This window comes from Taeniopygia guttata, chromosome 2, assembly GCF_048771995.1.
Source record: "Taeniopygia guttata chromosome 2, bTaeGut7.mat, whole genome shotgun sequence".
Lineage (NCBI taxonomy): Eukaryota > Metazoa > Chordata > Aves > Passeriformes > Estrildidae > Taeniopygia > Taeniopygia guttata.
In genome coordinates, this window is record NC_133026.1 from 119,637,031 (window position 1) to 119,662,237 (window position 25,207).

Sequence of the window (25,207 nt, forward strand, 5' to 3'; positions counted from 1 at the left end):
CACATGCTATTCTCTACCATCTGAGTCAGGTCCCTTCGTGCTACCCCATTTCGGGGGTGTTGAGCTAAGTGGCTTCAGATCGGCAAGGCCATTTATTTGAATATAGGCATCCAAAAGATATGCTTATATTAGGAAGGAACTGTGATAAGTCATTAAAAGTAGGTTAAAACTGGAGGGCTTCAGTTTCTCTGCCAGTCATCTTAGATGCCATCTAAACAGTATACCTAAAATTAGAAGGTGTGCACATTCCCTATAATTTTAAAAGTGAATGTATTTCTTAGTGTCACTGTTTACTGGAAATGGGTAAACCACACAGTAAATTTAGAATTTGATGTTTCAAGGGACTATGTTTTTTCCCACAAAAGCCTAAAAATTTTAGTGACAAGTTTTGGGTTTTTTAAAATTCCTACTTATTTGACTGGGAACTACTTAATCTGAAGTGCAAAGGGCTTCTGAAATATTCTGTAATAATTTCTTGTAATTGTTGCATCACTTTGGTTATGCTACAGGCTTATGTTCTGAAATCTACTAGGTCCAAGACACTTTCAGCAGTCACAGTTTTAGGATGATTCACTCCTGAAGAACTCAGCGGAGATACCACAATTTATATTTCGAATGCCATATGTGAAGATTTTCTTGGCCTTTTCTTGCTTTCTTGGATTAAAACTGAAAATAATTAAACTGAAAGATTCAAATGAGCATTTAATCCTACAGCAGGATTTATTACAGTGGCAGAATGATTGCTTCAAGCAAACTTAAACACTAACATATGTAAACAATCACTGCTGTGTTTATCTGATGTCCTAAATTATAAAAATTTACTCTGGGATAAAATGTACTTTTACCCTGAGGTCCATTGTATATGCGGAGATGGAGAGACTGGAATTGGGAGGAGCTGTGTGTCAGAGATGTGGATTCTGCAGTGATACATTGATTTGGAAGCAGTATACTCTGTTCCTTCCCAAGGTGAAGGCTGGTCTCCTTGTTCTATCCCCAAGAGACCACTTAAGAAAAGTGGTAAGAAAACAGTTCCACATTTTCTCAGACACCTAAGTTATCAGCAGACTGAGGTGAACAAGATCTAAGGAGGCAGATGAGAGAGGAGGGTTTTGTACATCCCGATTCACCTTCCAGACAGGGCAACCCAGCTTTCAGCTCTTTCATAGACTACACAAACGAAGTAGGCTGCCTAAATGGTCCTACTACCATCTTTTTACAGTCTGCTGCAATATGAGACTGTCAAGATCTTTAGTCCAAATCTATTGCCTATAGATAAAATCTGAAACTCTGTCTGGACAAATTTCCCATGTTTGGAAGACTGTTTTCAACAAGGAAAAAATATATCCTCTGTGGCAAGATGAAAGGAGCTTGCTAATTAAGCGGTTCTACTTCATTCTTGGGTAACTAGTGTTAGAAAATCATAAGGAAAACCAAAACAAATCAGAGAGGCAGTCATCACATTTCATCTGTATTTTATCTATGCTCTCAGTGTGCAAGGAACATTAGGGCACAATTCAAATTGTAAGGGTTTATTCTTTTGTCCAGAACATAACTCTCCACCATCAGGGATACATTCTTAACAGGGTAGAGATTGATTTCAAGCAATGCAATGCAATATCAGGCTAAGATGAATGATGAATCAGCTCTCCTTAAAGATGCTTAGTTGTTAAAATTTTAAAGAATTACAGGTTAAGGAGGTAGACTGCTTTGCTTCAGGAACTGAAAAAAAAAATTCTGATGTACTAAAGTTACTTTTTTTTTTCAAACCAGTAATTTTTACATGCTGGATCACTGCTCCTAACATAAACTAGAAGAGCAGAAAGAGATAAAATCTAAATGTGCTAAATTCTTCGAATGAGTTTTATCCCACTGATGTCAACATTTTCATCCAAGTCAGTATTTCATTACTACATTTTCCAGTCAATATGGATTTTAGCTTATCAGCTGAGAGTCAAAGTGAAAAGGTGAAGGTACAAGGAGACAGCTCAACTTTCTGGAATGGTTGCTTAATAAGAAAGAACACAGGGACACAGTAAATCTAGGTATCTTCATAGTGACATTTCAGCTATTCCCACTGTGTGGTACTGATAGTAGTAGATTTTCCTAACTGCAGTCAGTAGTTCACTGTTGAGTCAGTTTATGGATAGAGGAGGAAGAAAACCCTTCTGCATTTTTTCTTTATCTGACACAGATCTCATCCTCTTTGTTCAGGCTACATCTCTTGTTCTGTGTTTGGAGACATAAGACTGAAGCCACTACCTAATATAAGCAGATGTGAGGTAGGTTAAGTTGTAATTGGAAGATGTTTTATTTCTTTAATTCCTGTGCAAGGATGAGGAGCTGTCAGACCAGATAAGAAACATTGGGATAAGGTTTATTTCTTTCATTCCTGTGTTTAAGGCAATAAAGGGAAAAAGTATAAAGTATCTTGAACATCTGCAATTCTATCCATTGCTGGAAAGTTGCCAGCTTCAGGTCTTTGGGAATGTAGGAGGTTTGCTCCTATTGCCTCAGCATACAGCTGAAAACAGCTATGGTGCGCAGTGCAAGACTGAGTTTTACTCCTGTCCCTCACCCCAGGCATGTTCCCTGCATTATTATTGCCATGTCACCCCTGTTGTCCTGGCCCCAGCTTTTCAGAGCTGACCTTGAGAAATTATCCCTTACTGGATGCTTTGAATGTCTGAAATCAGGTCAGCCTCAGTACTTTTCCTGGCTCAGTACAATCAGTATAAACCCAGTATTTGTCAATGAATGCATAACATTGTGTTTATTTCATTTAAAAGTTCAGGTTATGCAAAGGGGTTGATTCAAGTAGGCCTCTTGTAGTGGAGCCACAATAAATATTTCTCTCTTATCTAAAGCAAAAATATGATGGAGAGATTAACTAAAAGGACCACTCAGTCTATGAAAACACCAGTACATATTGTTATACTAAGCTTGTGTTTCTATAATTAGGTATTTGTTACTTTCTAATTATAGCGCGTCCGGTCCGCTCCGACTGAGTCGGGGACCTCGAGCACGCTATGATGGTAATAAAGAGAGTCTTCCACCAGGCGGGGTCTCTCAGACGGCTTTATTCCGAGGGTTGATCGAGGGAAAGCGAGGAGGGCGAAGGGAAGCAACCACTCAGAGGGCGAGCCAGCTCTGAGAGCCCCGAACCAGGGCGGGGCAGGGTTTATAACTGTATCAGGGTAGGAGGGTCCGAGGGTAGAGCATCCAACCGGGTGAGGGTATGAGGGTGGAGTCAACGGAGAGCGACATGGCAACGGCCAACTGGGATAAAGGGAAGGAGTGGTTTCGAGGGAGGAACCAATGGGGGTACAAAGAACTTAGAACTTTCCAGAACAAAGGGAAGGGGAACAAAATGATTGACATAAACTGGGGGAAGGGAGAACAGATGACAGACAACTTGGGAGGCGGGAAAGCTACACATCTGTGGCCTCCCATGGCAATGCAGGGAGGTCACTAGCCACACCCCCTCCCACATCTCCCCCGTCTTTATTAACTAAATAAGCGGAACCGAAAGTCTTAACTAAATATTGTTTAAAAATGGCTAAAGCGATGAAAATAAGGAAAATAATAACCAAAATCCAAATAAGTCCTTTTACGATGGGGGCTGCCCATCCGGGGATGCCCCACTGCGAGAATGTCTTGTCTATTGGGTCAGCAGCCGATGGGTTCTCAGTTTTTAAGTCCTTTACTTGCTCTTTTATCTGTTGGATGTGGGCCTGAATGGATTGGCTTCTTGATGACAGATTGAAGCAGCACAGCCCGTCAAAGTCCTCGCAGCTGTGGCCATGGGCTAAAAGTAAAAAGTCTATAGCAGCCCGATTTTGCAGGGTTGCGTGCCTGGTGGTCTGTTCGTCCGCCAGGAGGTCTGAGAGGGCGGCCGACGTAGCGTTGGCATTCTTGTTTACCCAGCACTCCAGGTGAGAAAGCTCACCAAGGGCTTTTGCTGCTGCGTACCATGGAAGGAATATGGACGCAGCGATTCTCTTTGTCTTTCCCCAGTTGTACAGCTGCGAGTCACAATTTGAATCGAATTGGTCATATGAGCGTTTCTTGCGGGCCAATTGTTTTTCCTTCCTCCATTCTAGAATCTGGGTTTTATTAGGAGTGAGAGTCGCAAGCTTGCCAAGGCTACATGGTCCTCCCTGGAGCCGAGATGGAATGCCTGACCATACTCTGTCTCCACAGATAAGAAACATTCCCTTGGGCAACACCTTAGGACGTGTGGACGAGGCCGAAACTACCTGGCTGGTGTAATTGCACCAGGTTTGGCTATTATATTTTTTGCTTAAAGGTGTTACATCCTTTCTGTATGTATTCTTGGCCAAGTCAAGTCCATGCCAATTCTGACTTGGCCTTCTATAGTAAAATTTTACGCAGTATTCTGCGTGAGAGGACCCCAGCAGGTCCAATTCTTGGGGTTCCTCTTTACTGTTTGATAGAATTTTTGTCCACTCGTCCCAAGTGTCGACCGGGTTGGGTCTCTTACCCGTGGTTCGGAGTAGGTCGGAGTTGAAAACTGGCCAATCGTCGGCAACCAGGGGAACCCCCACCAGGCATGTGGACAGGGGATTGTCCACACTGCCCATGGCCAAACATAGATTGTCCTGCTGCAAGGACTTGGCGAGCGTGACCCACACGTTCTCTTTCGGCTGCTGAACAATCCATCCGTCCGCCGCTTGCAGCCACAGGATGACAAAGGCCACAGCGACGGCCAGCTGGGTGCAGTGGGGCGATTCCTGATGTGTCTCCCGGATTGGTGACTTGTGGGCAGCCATCCTTATTCTATTAACACAAGGGACAAACGTAAATAACAGAAAAGGTTTGGTTCCCTCCCCCCCCAGCTCCCCCTTTCGGGTTAAAAAGGAAATAATTTAGGGCACAGGGGTATAGGGAAGGCGGGTAAGGTAAGGGGGTAAGGGAAAGGTAACTGGAGGGGAAGGGGTATTTTGAAATGTCGAGTCCGGTGGGTGGTACAGTCTGGTGATGAGGACTCGGGACACCAAGTTGGGACGGCTCCCGGTCCTCTTCTTCTTTCTTCTTCTCCATGCGACTGCGTCGTCCGGTGTTGTGGGAGACGCAGCCTGTGGGTTCTGTGGCGACGGTGGTTCTGCAGCTGGGGCATCTTCGAGGAATGGCTTCACGTATTTTCCCGGAATCCATTTTGGGCCATTAGCTGTTGAAACACAGGCATACCCTCTCCCCCAGGTTATTAAGGGAAAGGGCCCTGTGATGGCTCGGGATTCCGGGTCCCGGACAAGGACCGGTGGGCGCTCCTTCAAAAGTGCTCGCGTGGTGTTCGTAAAGTGCCTGATGACGGGCGGGTCTGGCTCACGGTCGGTGCAATTTAAGAAATTCAGTACATAAAGTGCTTTACTAAGGCGCTCGACCGGAGTCATGGACAACGCCGCGTCATGTTGCTGATCGAGCAATCTTTTGAGTTCTTTGTGGGAGCGCTCCACTATGGCCTGCCCTGTGGGATTGTGAGGAATTCCGGTGGTATGTTTGATACCCCATTGCTGCAGAAACAGTTCGAATTGTTTCGAGGTGAGTCCCGGGCCGTTGTCGGTCTTAATTGCCTTCGGGACTCCCAGTGTCGCGAATGCCATGAATAAGTGTTTTTTCGCATCTTTCGTCTTCTCTCCAGTATGGAGAGAGGCGAAGATGGCACCTGAAAACGTGTCAACTGACACATGTATGTATTTAAGGCGGCCAAAAGCATTGTAGTGTGTCACATCCATCTGCCACAGCTCCAAAGCTCCCAGTCCCCGGGGGTTAACCCCTGACGCCACTGGTGGAAGGGCGAGGGACTGACAGCTGGGGCAAGTGGCGAGGATGGCCTTGGCCTGTTCCTTTGAGATTTTGAATTGCCTGGCAAGGGCAGGAGCGTTCTGGTGGAAAAACGCATGACTGAGCCTTGCCTGTGCAAAGATGTCTGGGACGGTATTAGTAAGTGAATGTACAGAAGAAGAGGTGGTGGCGATAACCGCTGCTAAATGGTCTGCCCTCCGGTTGCCCTCAGCGATGGCTCCTGGCAGGTCTGTGTGCGCCCGGACGTGCATTATGTGATAGGGTTGCTCGCGGTGGGAGATCAGCCAAATTAATTCCGTGAGCAACCCGAACAGTTTTTTGTTTTGAATTTCTTTGAGCATGGCGTGTTCTGCCCGCTCTGCTATCCCGGCTACATACGCCGAATCAGTAACCAGATTGAAAGGCTGTTGGAATTTTTTGAATGCTCTCACGACCGCAGCAAGTTCTGCGATCTGGGGGGAACCCTCAACGATTTGGATATCAGACTCCCACTTCTGACTTTCCGGGTCCTTCCAGGTGATCACTGATTTGTGGGATTTTCCCGATCCATCAGTGAACACTGTGAGAGCATCTTTAATTGGGGTTTTACTTTTATAGGATTTTGGAGCCAAATAGAAGGTATCCTTAAACAGTTTATGTTTAGGATAATGTATGGAAATTTGGCCGGGGTAGCTATCCAGAGAAATTTGTAAATTTTCGTTGGTTTGCAGGAGAGACTCCAATTGTTCAAAATTTAAAGGGACATAAATGCAAGCCGGATCGCACCCTGCGAGGGTCCGGAGGCGTTGCCTGCCTTTAATGATGAGTTTGGCCATCAATTCAGCGGGTGTGGAGATGGTCTTTGGGGGCTGGTGCGGAAGGAACAGCCACTCGATGATAAGGAGTGGGTCCTTACGCCCAGTATCCCACTGAAACAGCAACCCATGGAAGTTTGGGCACTTACCCAAGATGGCAAGGGTAATGGGAAGGACCCGGTCCACACGGTGCGCCTGGCGGGATCTGATGGCCTCCGCAACTCTCTCCAGGGCTCCCTTCGCGGCAGGTGTCAGCTCGCGTGGAGAAGCCAGGTCGCCGTCTCCTCTCAGGAGTTCGAAGAGGGGCGCCAGTTCCTCCGTGGTGAGTCCCAGGAGAGGTCGGATCCACGTGATGGTGCCGCAGATCTGCTGCAGATCCCGCAGGGTCCGTGGGTCGTCTTTGATGGTCACAGACTGGGGCGCGACGGTCCTTCCCGTGATGGTGATGCCCAAGTACTTCCATGGGGCGGAGAGCTGGATCTTCTCCTCCGCAATCTGAAATCCCGCGTCCTTGATGGCTTTTATTGTCTTGTTGAGGGCTGCGCGGAGGTAGGTGGTCGTCTCCGCGCAGACAAGAACGTCGTCCATGTAATGTAATATGATGGCTTCAGGGAAAAGTCGGCGGATTGGCGAGAGAACCTGTGCTACAAAGGTTTGGCAGAGCACTGGAGAATTTTTCATTCCCTGGGGCAAGGTGGTCCATTGATACCTTTTATAAGGTTCCGCCCGATTAATTGATGGAACGGAAAAGGCGAACCTGGGGGCATCTCCAGGATACAGGGGGATGTTAAAAAAGCAGTCCTTGATGTCAATGACTGCGAGCTGCCAATCCCGGGGAAGCATGGAGGGTGAGGGAAGCCCAGGCTGGAGGGGGCCCATGTCTTCAATGACATCATTTACCCTGCGGAGGTCCTGGAGCAGGCGCCACTTGTCTTTGCCTGGTTTTTTAATTACAAAGACAGGGGTGTTCCAAGGGCTGGTGGAGGGTATTAAATGCCCAAGGCGCACCTGCTCTTCTACAAGTTCGTTGAGCGCATTTAATTTTTCCTCCACAAGGGGCCACTGATCCACCCACACCGGAACATCGGTCTTCCAATTCAACGGTGGGGAGGTGCGCTCCGCAGTGGCCCACACTAAAAATCCCACGCAGGGCTAGGGATGTCAAGGCGGGCACCCCACTGGGACAATACGTCCCTGCCTAATAGCATGATGTTGGAAGATACCACAAACGGTCGAATTGTGGCTATTTGTCCCTCTGGACCCTCCACACTTACCAGGCGTCGGCTGCGCATGGAGTTGACAGCTCCGCCCACTCCGGAGATTGTGCCACAAGGGGGCACCAACTCCCAGTCGCGGGGCCACTTTGCCTTGGGAATGATGGTGACATCCGCCCCAGTGTCTGCCATTAGGTCCATCGCCACCGACTTTCCCTGCAAAGAAAGCACGGTCCGAATTATAGGTCTTTCTTTAGTTACATTTTGAGTCAGAAAAACATGAATGTCCTGTCCAGAGTTCCGTTCAGAGAGGTCGTTTGAGTCCAGCAGATAGAGCAGGGCGAAAGGGAGTCCTCTGCCCAAGGTGTAGGGGGGCTCATGGCAGGTGACCGAGACCGTTACCTCGGACCCCGGTGGGACACACACCACTTCAGGGATGATGGAGATCCTGTCGGGTGTGTGCCTTGCGTCTCCAACAATGAGGACGGTCGCTTCGCCCTGGCAGTGAGGGGGCTCCAGGAACCCCGCGGGGACTCTCACCAGGTCCTCATCCTGGAAGGTGACAGTCATGGAGCTCTTGAGGACCCGGCGGCGGCCAGGATCTAAGTTGGCCGTTCTTCGGAGGAGGCGAAGTCCGTCGTCGGTGCTCCGCCAATCCTCCGAAACTGTCCCCTGGGCCATTGGTCCTCCCGGATAGTAGGGAGGCTCGGGCGCTGAGAAGGGCCATTTGTTGTCCTCACGCGGCCCCTCCTCGCGCTCCGCGGCCCGTTTCCCGCCGGCTGGTATGGCGGGAAAGAGTTCCTGGGTGGGGGTCTTGGGGAAGGCATGTATGGGTTGTAAAACTGCTCCGGGGGCCAGTGTGGACAGTTCGCTTGTATGTGGCCCATCTGGCCACACCCGAAGCAGCGCACAGTGTTCATGTTTAACATTGCCTCCCCCACCCCTTTACTCACTGCCATTGCGACCGTTACCTCTGTAGATGTTGCTTTGACGCATGCCTCCACCATCTGGGAGATGGTGGGCTCGGGGTCCTGCGGTAACGCCCTTAAGATCTTCTTGGTCTCCGCAGAGGCGTTGGTCACTGCCATCTTTCGGAGGAGCTCTTCCCTCGCCGCAGGGTGCTCTATCTGCCTGTCTATGGCCTCTCTGAGGCGGTCGACAAATTTGATAAATGACTCGTCCGGTCCTTGTAAGATAGTAGAAAAGCTTTGGGAGGGAGTTCTGCCGTCCGGGATTTTCAGCAGCGCGGCACGGCCAGCCTCTCTGATGTCATCGAGGAGCGCTATTGGTAGTTGGATCTGGTCCTCTGGCTGGCCGAACTCTCCATCTCCCGCAACAGCCTCCATTACCTCATCACCCGTGCCCAGGGTCGCTGCTAGGTTGTGCTTTACAATGAGAGGTTTCAGCAGCTTTTTCCACTGAACCTCCCAAAGCAGCAGTTCCGTGGGGGACAACAGGGATTTGGCAATGTACTTGATATCATGCTGTACCAGTGTCCGTCCGGAAAAAGTAAGGTCCAGTACATTTTTAAAGAATGGCGACTCGCGGCCATAGTCCTTTGCCGCTTTCCTCAGCTCCTTCACCTCAGCGTATGGCACTTGCTCCCACCGGGGCCGCTTTCCCCTCTCCCTTATCACCGGTGCCGCAAAAGGCCCAAGGTCACGGGCGAGGTCTAAGTCCCCGTCCTCGATGGCCGCTGCCCGTATCTTAGCCCACCCGCCTCCCGACCTAGGTGCGGGCCGGGGGCTGTCCCTGTCCTCATCCTCTTCGGAGGATGAGGCAGGACGGGTGAGGGCCTTGAACCTCTCCCTGACCGTTGGGCTCCGGTGGTGTGGAGCCCTGCAGGCCAAGATGGCCTGCTTCCGGCCAGGCCGACTTCCGGTTCCGGTAGCGTGGGAACCGGAAGTGGCTGGAGAGGGGGAGGCAGGACTAGGCTCACCTCCCGGGGCGGGGCCTTCCGGCAGGGAGTTCCCACCCACAGGGGCGTGGCCTTCCTGTAGGCCGGTCCCTCCCACCGGGGGCCCACCCAGGGGCGCGGTCAAGGGGACGGAAGGGGCGGGTCCCGACGATGACACCATCGACGTATCAGACGGGGCGGGACCCGACGCGGGGGCGGCACTCGACGGAGGCGGGGTCAATGGGGAAATGGCGGGAACCCGAGGGGAGTAGGGAGGAGCTGGGACGCCATTTTGTGGCGCTTCTGATGCCAGCTCGGCCATGCGGCCGGCGCCATTTTGTGATGTATGCTGGCACAGATTAGGAATTGAACAGCAAGGTTTTAAACTGGGGACAGGGGTCTGAGGGTCTTGGGACGAGGAAAGGGTCGAACTGGGGTGGCCAGTCCCAGGTCGAAAAGAGGACAGGATGGGACGGGGAGCAGCAGGGAGACGGTGGCAACCCTGTGCCGGACTTTGGCAGGGTCTGCTGCCCGACCCACCCTTAGGGGAAAAGGGATTAGGAGTGGGGGGGACGGAATGAGGGTTAGGAAAACTGGGGGCCCAACTCTCCCGTTTTTGTTTAAATAACGTAAAAATGGAATGAAATAAAGGAAAGAAACGTCCCACTTTAAAATTCCCCTTAACTTGCAAATCGTATAATAAACGCCCAACTTTTCCCCAAAACTGAACAGAGTTAAAATCTTCCTGTGCAGTGTCAGGAAGGTGGTCAAAAATTAAGTTAATTAAGGCTTTTAAATCCCTTTTGTTAAAAGAAATGTTTCCCAAGACAAGGGAGGACTTAACATGGGAGTAGAAATCCCGCCGAGCCGGAGACATACGGTTTCCCATTATGTCAAAAACGGCTAAAAATTCCCCAAGGAGGCAAAGGAGAAACAGAAAAGAAAAGAGACGGGGTCAGGTGCCAGACGGGGCACGAAAAACTCACCACAAAGGACGCCCGTCGAAAAGAAGATAGCCTCAAAGGGGGGTGGAAGCGCTGCAGGTCCGGAGTGCGAGGGAGCTTCCGCGAAGCTGCTGTTCCTGCTCCTCCGGGTGTCTGCAGCCCACGAGGCGAGGGGTCTTCAGAAAACGAAGCACCGTCGTCCGTGGAACCACGTCCGAACGGCGCTTGAGTTCCTCGGGCAGCCGGCTCACGGAGTCGAAGCTGTCGAGGAGACGCTCTCCGCTGGACTCCGTGCAGGGGTCAGCGTGTTCGGGCGCCAGTTATAGCGCGTCCGGTCCGCTCCGACTGAGTCGGGGACCTCGAGCACGCTATGATGGTAATAAAGAGAGTCTTCCACCAGGCGGGGTCTCTCAGACGGCTTTATTCCGAGGGTTGATCGAGGGAAAGCGAGGAGGGCGAAGGGAAGCAACCACTCAGAGGGCGAGCCAGCTCTGAGAGCCCCGAACCAGGGCGGGGCAGGGTTTATAACTGTATCAGGGTAGGAGGGTCCGAGGGTAGAGCATCCAACCGGGTGAGGGTATGAGGGTGGAGTCAACGGAGAGCGACATGGCAACGGCCAACTGGGATAAAGGGAAGGAGTGGTTTCGAGGGAGGAACCAATGGGGGTACAAAGAACTTAGAACTTTCCAGAACAAAGGGAAGGGGAACAAAATGATTGACATAAACTGGGGGAAGGGAGAACAGATGACAGACAACTTGGGAGGCGGGAAAGCTACACATCTGTGGCCTCCCATGGCAATGCAGGGAGGTCACTAGCCACACCCCCTCCCACATCTAATTATCTAAAGAGAGTCATAGTAACAAAATATTGCCATTCCTTTACTTGTTTTTATTTACTAGTAGAAGTTCTGAATGGTTTTTGGAGCCCAAGACATATCTGAATACCATCAGGCAAGTACAGCACAGAGAAATAAAAAGTTCAATATTATTCCATAGCCCAGCAAATGAGAACAGTCTCTGTCTCCCATTCTGACCACAAGATGTAGCTGTCCCGTTCCATACCGACCCTTTCATTCAGGATTACAGGCTGTCATTACTTACCAAACCAAAAAGCCAGTGTAAATAGGAAATGCTTCAGGAGAACCTGTGCTGGGAAAACACACCAAGAGCAGGTTGTAGAGCGTCCCCAGGGTCCTTCACCACAAGATGTTCCAGCCCTGATCAGAGAGGACAAAATCTGCTGGGGCAAGAACTGTTCTGTGGCTATAACCTGGGCAGGAGTGCGCCACGCTGAGCTGGGCAGGCCTGTAGGAGCAGGCTGGACCCTACATCCTGGGTGGCTCCTCTCCCTTCCATCTTCTTTTAATACTTGTATTTTGTTCTGGGTAAGGCACAGTTGGTGCCACGCTATATGGACCCATGCATACACCACCTTTGCACCTACACCCTGTTCCCGTATTTCTTGGCCACACTGGCAGGGAATTGGGGTGCTGGGGGACATTCAGGGATTTTCCACTGGAGCTGTGGGCAGCCCATGCACACACAGACCGCCCCCCCCCACAGGAGGCTCCTTAGGCCTCACCATCCATGGGCTTATTGGAGGAGCCATGGCTGGTAGCAAGGGCCCTAACACCATTCCAGCACCATTCCTAATGCTGATCCCCACATCATTCATTCCCAACACTCTGAGCAATCCCCAACCATGCGAAGCTCAACAAGGGAAAGCTCTGGATTCTGCACCTGGGGTGGGGCAACCCTGGATGTATGGACAGACTGCGGAATGAGGGGCTGGAAAGCAGCAACGTGGAAAAGGATCTGGGAGTCCTGGGCAATGGCAAATTGAATCTGAGTCAGCCAGGAGGGCCAAGTGTGTCCTGGGGTGCATCACAGACAGCATGGCCAGCCAGACAAGGGAGGGGATTGTCCTGCTCTGCTCTGCACTGGGGCGGCCTCACCCCGAGTGCTGGGGGCAGTTTTGGGCTCCTCAATATCAAAAAGACATTAAACTATCATAGAGTATCCAAAGCAGGGCCACGAGGATGGTGAAGGGCCTTGAGGGGAGTATGTGGAGTGACTGAGGTCACTTGGTCTGTTCAGCCTGGAGGAGGCTGAGGGGAGACCTCCCTGCAGTTACAAATCCCTCACGAGGGGAAGAGGAGGGCAGGCACTGATCTGTTCTCTGTGGTGACAGTGACAGGACTGAGGGAACGGCCTGAGGCCTGTCAGGGGAGGTTTAGGTTGGACATTAGGAAAAGGTTCTTCCACCGGAGAGCCACCGGGGGGCGCCCGTGCCCCGCCTGGGGGCCGATCCCGCCGATCCCGCCGATCCCGCCTTTCCCGCCTTTCCCGGGGCCGCAGGAGAGCGAGGGGGCAGCAGCGGCCCGGGAGCCCCTGTGCCGCGCCTGGGCCGGCAGCCGAGCCGAGGGGAGAAGGCGGCACTCTCGGACACTCTAAAATGGGACGGGTGTGCCCAGTGCCGAGAAAAGAGGTGCCCGCTCTGCATCAGGTGCAGAGGACTTAGGAGCCCTCCCTGAGTATTTGATGCTGATAGTCCATCAGTCCTCCATCAGTATTTGTTGCTGATACTACTTTATTAAATAAAGTAATGCTTAGGAGTGAGTGAACAAGCTCACAAGCTGATGGTTGGACTTGGTGATGTCAAAGGTCTTTTCCAACCTTCATTATTCTATCATTCTATGGTTCTAAGCTGGGGTAACTAGATCACTTCCCCCTAGTCCTTTCTGTAGGTGTATTTAAATATTTTTGAAGTGGTGAGTATGTTCATCCCATCCCGAGATTTTTCCAAATCCATCATAGCCCTTTCGGCCGTATCTGCAGCCTCTTTACAAATAAATTTTTCTCTTTGCTTCACCTGATTTTTTTTCCTCTTGCTCATGTCTCCCAGCCAGCTTCCAGTTCTCCAGGAGTCATCTCGGAAAAGAGCCAGGCGCATGTCTCGATGACAGAGAGGAAACACTTGTGCCAGCCAGAGATGCTGAAGGCCACCTGGGGCCGTCTCCCCACCCTCATTCAGAGGCACACTTTTGTGGGATTACCAGAGTTTGGGCAATGTGTCTTTCTGTGCCCGTGGGTATCCAAAGTGGCTGCTCTCAGAAAAAATTATAAAAATCATAATTTGTCTATTTTGTCTTAAATGTTGAAAAAAGAGCCTTTTTTGGCTTTACAATAATGACAGTGTAAAGGCATATCTAAGAAGTGAAAAAAATAAAAGGGTTTATTTAATATTTAGTACTTGAGACACACACTGAAAACCTGGAAGAGGAAATAGGGACTGTTACATTGCTTTGATTCCTCATGTACATTTAGTTTCAAACTACACTCAGAAAAAAAATGATCTGCTGTCTTTCAATTCACTGCTAGACTTGCCATTGTCTTGCACACTAGGGCATATATTACAAGGGAGCTGGACGTAAAACTGCACTGAAATCACCATTCCTAGAAGTCTTCAAAAAACATATAGATGTGGCATTTAGGGATACATTTTAGTAGTGAACATGGCAGTGGCCGGTTAGTGGTTGCACTCAATGTTCTTAGAGAAATTTTACAATTCCAAGGATTCTATTCAGCTTCAGCAGTAGGATCTACAGTAATGTCAGGATTTTCACTCATTTTGCTTCGATGTTTGGTAACATCCTGATCAGATGTAAGACTTCTTGGTGATAGATACATAAGAATGAAGTGTTGCATGGTCTTCTCTGCCCAGAAGAATCTAAAATAAGAGAAAAATCTGAATCTGAAAATATAAAACACAGGAAGTTCTGTGAACTGGATACTTCACTTAAAATACAGAGGTTATGTCTAAAGTACTAAATAGCATGAAGGGCTGTTCTACAAAGACTGTCCTCTGCCTTTGAGGTCACCTGTCCTGGGCTAGTTTGTGTGCATGCTGCTTATGACTGTGCACTCCCAATCTCCAGAATACTATAATTTCTATTGAATATTGTAAATTATCTCTACCCACAGCTGACTGACTAACTATGGCTTGGCAGTGCTTGGGAGAATGGCACGTGTCCCACACCAAACCCACAAACCAAGCAGGGACCTCTCCAAGAATGTAACAGCACAGACACTGAAGCTGCAATGCTCATCAGTGCTTCTGGCCACCGTTTCTTTTTAACTCCTGACATCTCCATGGGGCAGGTTTAGTATAGGCTGCGGTACAAATCATATTATGCATACATGGGTACTGTATTTCAGGAGTTCTATGTGATTCTATGTGTGACACATAGTTACACCTTAGCCAGGATAAGACACCTCAGGGCTGTCTTTTAATAGAGTTTTCAGTTTATGCTTCATAAAATCACTGTCATGCATTAAACACTAAACTTTTAATCCAAATATCTGTACAAACAGCTGAATTTCATACATTTATCTCCATGTAGCTCCAGCTGACACTTAATTTCTAGTGGATGAAGACAAATTTACTCTTGAGGAGTAGTTCCTTATAATGATCTTCATTATAACTTCACCAATTTGGCAGTTTAGTTTTAATCAAGGGGTTCTACAGAAAAGGGTTAAATTTTCTCTTTGTTTTTTTTTTTCCCTGTCATGTCATTGTCAATGTCAAAATGTCAAAATGTCATTTACTCAATCATTCCCCAAACACCAAAGGTTTTGCTCCTTTTCCTATGAAAAGGGCAAGAATTGGGCACAACCCAAATGAATGTGATGTGTGTTTTTTCCTGTGTTGACATTTAATTGTGCTTCTGGGGTTTGAGTACCCCAGAGGTCTTCCTGCATATACAAGGTGACCTTTAATAACCTCCACAGTTATACAGAGTTATCCTAATAGACCTTACAAGTCTCACGCATATCCATACCTAACATGAAAATGTCACACACAGGAATATAAGGGTTTTTCAGGACTTCAAATCACCTTCCTAGTAAATAGCAAAATATCAATTTTTTCTTTTGGTCCCCTTTGAAAGGGACAAAATTCAAAAAATACAGTAATTGCTTGTGCTGTTCCAATCCCAATAGTCATGCCTACTTTTACTTCTTATCTTTTACTGATTATGCAATTTAAGATGCTAGTCATGTAGCTTGTGCCATCACAGCTACTTGGAAATAAAATTAAAAAGTGATCAATTAATATTTGGATTACTGTCCATTGATCTTATTATTTTTGTCTTTGTGAAAATTCCTGTAAGATAAAGGTTCTGTTTTCCATGCCCTTCATGTGTGCTGAGCTTACTACACAGCCCTTCATAAACACACAGTGATGCAATCCTTTGCTATTCTCGTGACTTTTTGTCCCAAATGCTGAGCAGCCTATTTGCTTGGATTAGGGTTATGTTTTTGCAATTATTCTGACTCACAGTTCTGCCTGCTTTGTTGTCATAGAGAGCTTTTCTTGTCACAGTCTGAATTATTTTTAACCCTGGAAATGTGAATTCTTTTTAACAGTTTCACTGCTATGGAAAGATAGAGTGATTTCCTTTGCTTGCTAAATTCCAGTCACATCAAGGTTAATTATAGTTCTTCTGAGTGTCACCACATATTTCTACTCCCAGACCCTCCCAGACTGTCAGAGCCTCAATATTACAGGAGCAATTTCTCAGCTCTACGTCAGCCACAAGTTCTCAGTTTTGCTTGACTTGCTGGATAGATAACTATATTAATCCTTTCAGCTGTCTTAACTTTTGTAGGAATTTTAACTCTAGTAAGATTCTCACATGCTGCATTCTAAGGCATTTTTAGTTTTTTTTTTTTTTACTAATTTGCATTTAGACATTTTTCAGAGCCAAGGAAAATACTGAGACCCATTTCTTCTTAGTACCTGAATCCTAACCAACCTGCACTGTGACAGCACAAGGTTCTGCATAATGTAGCAAGTCACCCCAGAGCCCACTTGTTAGAGTATAATAAAATTATGGATGTAGGTATTTAGGGTCTGCAAGACAGCTCAGCATTTGTCCTCTGTGCACTGAAGAAAATATCTGTGTACATATCTTTCAGCTGGAGTGTGATAAACTCTGTCCAGTGGTGGAACAGTATTCTTAGGTATAACTGGAACAAGTCTTGGTGAGAACCTGCTCTGCCAAATGAAGTGCAAATTCACTATTACATTGAATTAGTTACTTGTGAAGTGACTGTTACTCAGTAGAATGGACAGCTTTCCATGTTATTTCATCCAAATAATGTATGTGTTATTTGTTTAAGAGGTTACTATAAGCTTGTATTGTTGGGTGGCTCTAAATCCCCCTTCTTCCTTCTTTTTAGTTTCCTTGGCTCATATAAAGTTCTGATATTGAAACCTGCCTATATCCCTCCAACATTAGATATTTAACTAAAACTTTCATATTTACCTGAATTGTGAAGTTAGTCCTCTTAGGGTCTTTTTAGAGTCAATATAGAAAGACAGAGTAACTTTCAGGTACTTATTGAGATCTTACAATAATTTATTCAACTCCCTTTTTCACCTGGGAGACCCCGATGGCAACTGCACTACTTACATAGTGACATCTACTTAGCCAAAAATATCAAATTTTTACTGAGAATCCATACAGTAGCTGAGAGTTCTTTAAACAGTACGTGTATAAAGATACTAAGATGGAAAAGTATGGCTAAGGTATTTTTTATATGCAAACTATGTTTCTTTTGCTCAGAATTGTTAACATTTTCAATATCAGAGACATGCTTCCTTTGTGTAAGCTAACACATGCATTGGAAAGGAAAGGTTAATGATGGCTAATGATCTGTTCCATCAGATTCCCACACAGAATAGAGGCAAAAAAAGTACCACACAACATTTGTATCAATCTAAAGACATAAAAATATTGTTGAGAGGCAAGTGTTCCTCTTTATATATGGACTGTTCACCCTGGAAGTCAAGGCAGGTAATATGCCAGTCAGATTTCACATGAAGCAGGTTTTGGTAGAATATCAGTTGTAGGTAACTTGGCATTTTATTTGTAAAACAGCTTCAGCAAATTCTGCATAACTTCATGGGATCAAGAATGTTTCATCTTTTACTTTGTGCAAAGAACATTAATATAACCCAAAAGCATCAAGCATAAACTTGCCAAGTCTAATAAAAATGTACATATTTCTTACCTTCTGTGCTCATGAACTGTAGATATGTGAGGTTGTTTCTCATTTTAAGTCTCCCCTCTGCACACCTCTGTAGCTATTCAGATAAACCAAACAGTCAGGCTTTAAAAATAAAATTAATTTACTATATCAAGTTGTCAAAAACTTAATTAAAAAAAAGGATGACCTTTATTATCTTTCAGTGGAATCTGTTAATGCTTAAAAATCACATTTCAGAATGTTTTGTTCATTTCATTCATGTAAAGAACTTATCTGATTTTCATCTGAGTTTAAAAAATGTTTCAAAACTGCAATTATGTGTTTTTGGTGTGTCTTTATAGGTGAGGATTTCCAGAATATATGACCTACCTGGCATTCCCCTAGAAAGACAGCAGCCTTTATCTCAAAACAAACAGACAAACCCACAGGGAACCTGTTCAATAGTTATTCTTTTTCCTAATCACATAATGCATCTCACTGAGAGAGAAGATTAATTTACTTTTCAGTTACAGAATTTATAAACCCAAGGATTAAAATTAATGATTTGAAATATCAGATCCTTACTGGAGAAATCTAAACATCCCTAATTGCTGTATTAAGAGAAATAAGTATACACTAATACATATATCTCTGTATAGAGGTATGTGAAAGAAATAACTAAGTCTCGTACAACATTCAGTATCTAAAAGCTGTCATTTTCTCTCCAGATTTTGACATGAAATGTCACCTGAGGCCACTGTTTACTTGTATTCTAAAACCACTGACAGTCTGTTGGGACATCACCACCATATGGATGTGTGTTACTGTGAAAAATACAGTAAATGCATTTTATGAAGAAAGCATTTCAACTTATTATGCAGCCACAAAGAAAAATCTACTTGAGAGCATGCAGTGTAGTGCATGGGTGGAAGCAATCCTATGTTTTTCTTCATGTCACACTCCTCACCCTGTTTTGATCAACTGTATTTACTTAACATAACCACTTTGTATTTGGGAATAGACACTGAACATTTTTTTCCATCACTCTGCACAGACCTTTCTATACTGTTTAAAGTTCTCTGGCTTTCCTTGTTTTTCTGATCTCCTAGAGTCGTTAACCAATTACAGCTGGGATCAAGGCCAAAACCAGCTAAGTATCACAACTGAGATTATCTCAAGTGGTCCCTTAGTTAAACTGCTGAATAATCTTTTTTTTTAGGGTTCAGATAAACATTGGTTGAGTTTTCTCATACCTTATGCCTTCCTAAAGGTCCTTCACTTTTGCTTTATTGTTTATGTTCTTTTCTTTTTATAAAATTTCCTAGAGGAAGTGATGTGGAGTCCCAGCTCAGCTACATTAACTGCAAATTAGGATAGCCCTCTTCCTTCACAGACTTCTCTGAAAAAAAATTGAAGTTAAATTATATTATGGTCTCTGTACAGCTTGCCCCCAAATCACTAGAAGCAACACTTTCAGCAGATCCTGGACTGTGCTTTCATTTTATTTTGCAGTGTCTCTGGATTATTTTCACAAGAAGAAAACCAGTTTTCTGCAGTTCACGTACTTGCAGGACACTACCAACAGTCAGACTTGGACTTCTATGCAGTATTTCAAACCAGAGATCCATGACATGGGATAACCTGATTACATAGGATGACAACAAATTAGGTTAAACTGTTTCATATTAAACAAATGTTTCTTCCTCCTCACTGCTATATTAAGACAAAGTAGCTGTTTCTTCTCTAAAGGAATTTGGTTTTCTCCCTTACTCTGAGTTAACTGCTGATAAAATATTTTTAGAAACATAAAATCTTATCTCAGGAGTTTTAATCTTAAAACAGGAAAATTCTGTTCTTAACTAGAAAAATTCATCTGATTTTCCCACTGCAAAAATACAGCTAAAAGCAAAACACATTACATATGCAAATGCTAAAACACAGCAAAAGGAGCTATTGTGCTATGTGACCTTGATTTCTCAATCTGCATTTATTTATTCTTCTGCTTCACAGAAGAGAATATTACAGAGCATTCTGTAAGTTGTTAAAACTTGGCCATCACTGCTGATTGGTATAGTACAGCACCTCGAATAAATTGTTTGGTGTGAAAGTGTTTTTATCTGACTCTGTTGCTGGAGTTGTATCTGCCCTCAAGAGATGGGGAAGATAACTGTGTTTACAAAAGTGGGTTTCAAGAACATGCATTACAAAGACGCTCGCATATGGATGCAGACACACACTATCACAGTACCAGTAAGTCACTGTAACCAAGCTTTTAATGTCATTTATAAAAAAATAGAGTTATTTACATTTGCAACTTATTTGATGGCATCGTTTTTTATTACAATGTTTGAATCTGTACGGAAATGACACACTAACTCTTTTGAGAGTAAACTTCTCAATTATAAGCATAACAGTACAGGAAAAATATTTAAAACACTGTGAATTCTTGTTATTTTGCAGCATCATATAAACACATTCTTTAAAACACATGCACACTGGCCTTACAGTAAGCAGAATTCCCTTCCAGATTAAGGCACAGAAACTCTGCCACATTTCTAGGGACAGTCCCACATTCCTACATGTGGCATTTCAAGACATAACCAAAGGAATTACTTTAATTCAAATGTTTTGTAGCAGAATGTGTCCACTTACACATTTTTAAGAAAGCTCTGATCAAAGGGACCAAATAAAAAAAAGTATGACTAATTGCATAGTTGCAATAAACCAGACTCATGAATACAAAAGCCCTCAAAATATATTATAAATCTATCTGACTTTCAAAGCTACTTTAAAATACTGTTTTGCTTTACAATACAAATAACACTGTTTGGGGTTAGTTTGTAGAATTGTATTTTGGTCCATGCTGTTAATTCTATATCATTATATTCCTCTTCCATTAGTTTAAAAGCCTCAGAACAGCAGGTCCTCAGGCAGTGGTAAGAATGATGAAGCCAAGTCTTAGACTTCAGCTGGTGCAGTCAGTTCATAAAACCTCTAATTTCAACCACCTCTATTCTTTACTGCTTTAAATAATCTGCTCTCAGAACATTAAGGAGAAAGAATGATGAGGGATGCAGATTTAACACTGTTAGAGATAGGAGTTTGCCCTATCTACTAGTCCTGAGCTCATAAATCACAGCTCTTAAAAATATCCAACCCATTAAAAAAAAAATCAACAATAAGAAATCTTCAATTTAGTCTGACTATGCAGTAGTTCCACATAATCTGCTGGCAGTAGAAACTTCTTTGGTGTCAGAGTCAGGTCTTCCTGAAACCACAAACGGCCAAGTCTGTAAGCAAAATAAAAATGCATTTCATATTAAAAGAAAGTTTATCCTCCTATGAAACTGGAGCTTTATTACTGATAGATGTCTAACTCTGGTTCAGTTGCAAACACGTCATCATGTTTTAGTCCCTGTGGGAAGCACAGAGAGAGCTGAGTTCCTCTAACAAATATTTTCATTACGTTTTTCCTTATAATTAAATGCTCCACAGAAGGTCTACAATAGTCAGCAACACTGTTCACATCCAAACTGCAATATTTCGCTTGCTTTGAAACTCTTTCGTCATTTAACAAATAAAAAGTATATAAAACTATTCCAAAATAATGACTGCTGCATGTAAGAAAACGTTTTACCCCTGTGACGAGAATCGGGTGTTTAATTTTGTACCGATGAACTCATGACTGTCTGCTTGCGCTGCAGGCCAGCCGGCAGACCGAGTTACTCCTTTTTCGGACACTAAGCTTGCCTAATGCCCGAGGAATGTAATCTTTAGGGTCCCCTATTCTGACTCCCCAGGAGTGACATATCCGCCATCACCCAAAGCCAAGCGCGGCCGCGGAGTCACCCACGGTGCGAGGGCCCCCGGGGATCTGTGGAGCTTCCAGGGCGGGCACGGCCTGAGCGCTGCCGCCCTGCCCGGGGATTCCCCGCGGGTGCCCCTCGCCGCATCCCGCCCGCCCCCGCGCCGTACCAGGTTGACGGGATGGACGTAGCCGTTCTCGTAGCGGTCCTCCTGCAGGAGCTGCCGGAGGTGGGCGATGTAGCTGGACGCCAGGCGCAGCGTGTCCAGCTTAGAGAGCTTGGTGTCGGGCGGCACCCAGGGCAGGCTCGTCTTCAGCCGGGAGAACGCCTTGCTCAGCACCCGCATCCGCGCCCGCTCCCGCGCGTTGGCCGCGTTGCGCTGGGACTGCTTCCCCTCGGGCGGCGGCCCCCGCGGCCCCGACGCCGCCTTCTTGCCCCCGGGGCCGCCGCCCCGCGCCCGTTTCCTCTTGCAGCCGCTGCCCGCCGGCCCCGCCGCGCAGCTGCCCTCGCCGTCCTCTTCCTCCTCTTCTTCCTCCTCTTCCTCCTCCTCCGCCGCCGAGGAGTTGTCCCCCGAGGGGTAGAGCTCGCCGCGGGGCTGGCGCTTGGCCGGCGGCGGCGGGTAGTCCAGCTGCAGCGCCCGCAGGTCCATCTCGGGCAGCTCCTCCGCCTCGCTCGCGGAGCCCGTGGACATGGCCCCGGGCGGGCGGCGGGGAGGCGGGCAGCGCGGCAGGCGGGCGGGGGCGGACGGCCGAGCCGAGTCGGCCCAGAGCGGGGCGGCCCCGCTGCGGAGAGTCCGTGCCGGGGCGGGGGCGCGGGGGGGCGCGGAGGGGGGATGCGCCCCTTGACAGCGCTATATATCGGGTGTCCGCGGAGCCAACCATCTGCCGGGCGGAGGGGAGGAGAGGGGCGCGGGGCGGGGGTCGGGCCCTGCGGAGCCCCGCGCCGGGGGCGGCGCCTCTCCGCGGTCCGCGGCGGGGCTGGTGCGGCCGTGCGCAGAGCCAGACCCCTGCGTGGGGGCACACACACGCGGATGGGGGTACACGGCCACGCGGGATGTCTCTGCGTCTGTGTGCGCTCTTGGGCGTCCCACTGGAAAGGCCCCTCTCCTCCCTTCGGAGATTGTAAAATATCTCCAGAGCTGGTCCCACCAGTGTTTGTGCGGGGAGGAGAGCACCGCTCCCTGCGTCTAAGGGCTAAGCGCGACCCGTGACTCTCCTTCCAGCCCATCTACCCTCGCTCTTTCTCTTGCCTTTCCTTCGAGGGCATAAGACTTTCCCAACTTATGAACCCCGGTGCAGCCGAGTGGTGCAGCAGGACGGGGCACCAGCCCTCTGGGCTCTATCTCTGCCTGCCCAGCTTCTGGAAGCGGCTGTGCGGTCCCGGTGCCCCCGCCGGGACGGGCGGAGGCAGCAGGAGACGCGGCACTGGGGGCTGGGTGTGCGGTGTGTGGGAAGCAGCGCAAAAGGTCGCTGGGAACGTGCGTACTGTGGTTTCATAGCGTTTTGGGCGAAGCTCCAGTCCGAGGGTTTCTCCTTCCTCAGCGCACTTAATTAAAACCCATTAAATTGGCTGTGTACGCCTCTCTGTCACAGAGCAAATTAATCGAGACAGCTTTTCGAGCTACTTGCAGGTTTTTTAAACAAATTCTGTAGTTCAAGTTTTATCATGGAGTCCACGGGTGAATGGTGGATCCCACATCCAGTGGAAATGCTGACATACAAGTTCAACAGATGTATAAATAATAAAAAAGAAATATTAAAAAATCAGCCATCAACTTGTATCCCTCGCACCTCCCACAAAATCTCCCTTTTTCACATGAAGAAACAGCGTTTAGTTCCCTACTGGCTTTCACAACTTGGATATGATTAACCAGAATAAAAATGCAGTTCTTAGAAAATAACCTAATGACTACAACAGGTGGAAAGATCTTGTCCCGCAGTTTCTGTTCACGGCTTTTCCCTTCCATTTCTCTCCCGCCCGAGCGGAACCCTCCCGGCTGCTGCCACGCAACTTTCCTGGCACCGCCGGCCGCCTTTGGGCCCAGAGCTCTGTTCCTCCCCCGCCAGCCCTGCAGGCTCTCTGAGGCCACTTAACGCTGTGCAAACTCCGACTTCACCCGCTGGGGCTAGAACCACATCAGAGCGAGTTTAATGGCAGCCTTTCCAAGTGAAACTTGACATTTCTTGAACCACCTATACAGGCAGCTGATCTTGCAACTGGATCTCTTGAACTTGGTTTGACACTACGATAGATGCTCAGGCTGGGTCCCACACGCTGCACGGTGAAAGGGCAGCACGCTGGACTTGGGGGTTGCTCTTCCTCCCCAATTAGACTGCATTATACATAATATATATATATGTAGAAGTACATAAAGATACTGCAGGGGAAGAGATAGGTTTACTTTCCCCCCCCCATCTGGGTTGTTTATACAGGTGCGGGCTGAACGCTTTCCCTGCTAAAGATTAATGGAAGAAAGTACTGAATTTCTTTAAGCAGAGAAGAAAATGTTACCCAGTCTTAAAAGCCACAATGCCAAGCCTCACCTTTCCTGCCTACCTTTGCCTCAGCGAATTAAAGGCGACGCATAATGGACACCTTGACTCATTTAATGAAAGGACTAGGGGCAGGAAGACGAGCCAGATTTCTCAGATAGTCTTTACCTGCTTCCTGGTTAGTAAAAGAAATGGGAAATGCAGCAGATTAAATCTGAAGTCAGGGTTTACTTCGGATTTACACCCAATGTAGCTGAGCAGACCTGACTCATCTATCAAACCTCTAATTTCTGCGACCCTGACAAAGATATCATTTTCAGGATAAAGTCTTTGATGGGGCCAAGGCATTACATCATGCTTCCATTTGTCAAGATTTTGATCCTTTATGATCTCTGTGAGGTGAGTAGGGTAAGCCTCTGGTATATCAAGGCAGCATTTTATGCTTTGCTGTTATCAGGTGCAGTCCCTTTCCCCTTTCTCCGTTAAAAGATAAAACCACGAACTGTACCCGAACTCCGAGGCCAGCAACCTTCCCTGTTTCACGGTCTATACCCGCACACTGGTCGAGGTGCAGGGGCAGCCTGGGTTTGCAAAATGGGGTGTGTGTGTGTACAGGGATAGCAGCAGTAGCTAGAACAGCTCCTACATGGGAAGAAGCTGCAGAGACTCCCTCCCCTAGGGAGTTTTGCCTCTGCCACCGTTGCTGGCCCTGAGGTCACAAAAATCAGCTTTTCTCCATTGAGGGGAGATCCCTGAATTGCGGAATCTCACTGGGATGGAGTGGGCTTTTTTTCCTCCCACTTTTCCACCAGGCATTTAGGTAAATAAATGCAACCAAGCAAAGAGGAGTCGACGAAAACCAGATCTCTTAGCTTTTTGCAACAAGTGAGTGTGTTTCGTACGGCAGCTGAGGACCGGCGAGGACGGAGCACATCCCCAGAGAGGCCGGGAGGCGCCTGTGCCCTGCAGCCGCCGCCCCCCGCGACAAAAGCGCGGCCCTAACAACCCGGCAGGTGCCTGGGATGAGGCATAGGGGTAATAATCCTCTCATTTACTTCCTTAAATTTCAGAATAAATTATAGCAGAAGAACAAAAGAGAAAAAAATGACTGGAGGGTCATTTTTACAGGTTTGTAAAACGGGAGTTATCTCCGAGAATGGGAGAGCAAACTGCTGAAAGCCCCGTGTCTTTCACCCTCATTCTCT

At 47.3% G+C, this 25,207-nt stretch overlaps 2 protein-coding genes across 2 annotated transcripts; both read right to left on the reverse strand.

Annotated features, from left to right (window-relative positions):
- Positions 1-3,061: 3,061 nt before the first annotated feature.
- On the reverse strand, positions 3,062-11,501 carry LOC121470748 (uncharacterized). Its single transcript, XM_072924762.1, has 2 exons — positions 10,715-11,501; positions 3,062-4,797 (listed from the first exon to the last, which is right to left on the reverse strand). The coding sequence occupies exon 2, from the start codon at positions 4,788-4,790 to the stop codon at positions 3,429-3,431; it is 1,362 nt and encodes a 453-aa protein (XP_072780863.1). The 5' UTR covers positions 4,791-4,797; positions 10,715-11,501; the 3' UTR covers positions 3,062-3,428.
- Positions 11,502-19,959: 8,458 nt separating this feature from the next.
- On the reverse strand, positions 19,960-22,350 carry MSC (musculin). Its single transcript, XM_030266330.4, has 2 exons — positions 21,680-22,350; positions 19,960-20,994 (listed from the first exon to the last, which is right to left on the reverse strand). The coding sequence occupies exons 1-2, from the start codon at positions 22,199-22,201 to the stop codon at positions 20,908-20,910; spliced, it is 609 nt and encodes a 202-aa protein (XP_030122190.1). The 5' UTR covers positions 22,202-22,350; the 3' UTR covers positions 19,960-20,907.
- Positions 22,351-25,207: the final 2,857 nt, after the last annotated feature.

Bases quoted from the DNA above. Each gene is read 5' to 3' on its own strand.
- MSC (XM_030266330.4), bottom strand. From the start codon at position 22,201: ATGTCCACGGGCTCCGCGAGCGAGGCGGAGGAGCTGCCCGAGATGGAC. The intron at 20,995-21,679 runs GTACGGCGCGGG...TTTTGCTTACAG, and splicing joins ACGTCCATCCCGTCAACCTG to ACTTGGCCGTTTGTGGTTTC.
- LOC121470748 (XM_072924762.1), bottom strand. From the start codon at position 4,790: ATGGCTGCCCACAAGTCACCAATCCGGGAGACACATCAGGAATCGCCC.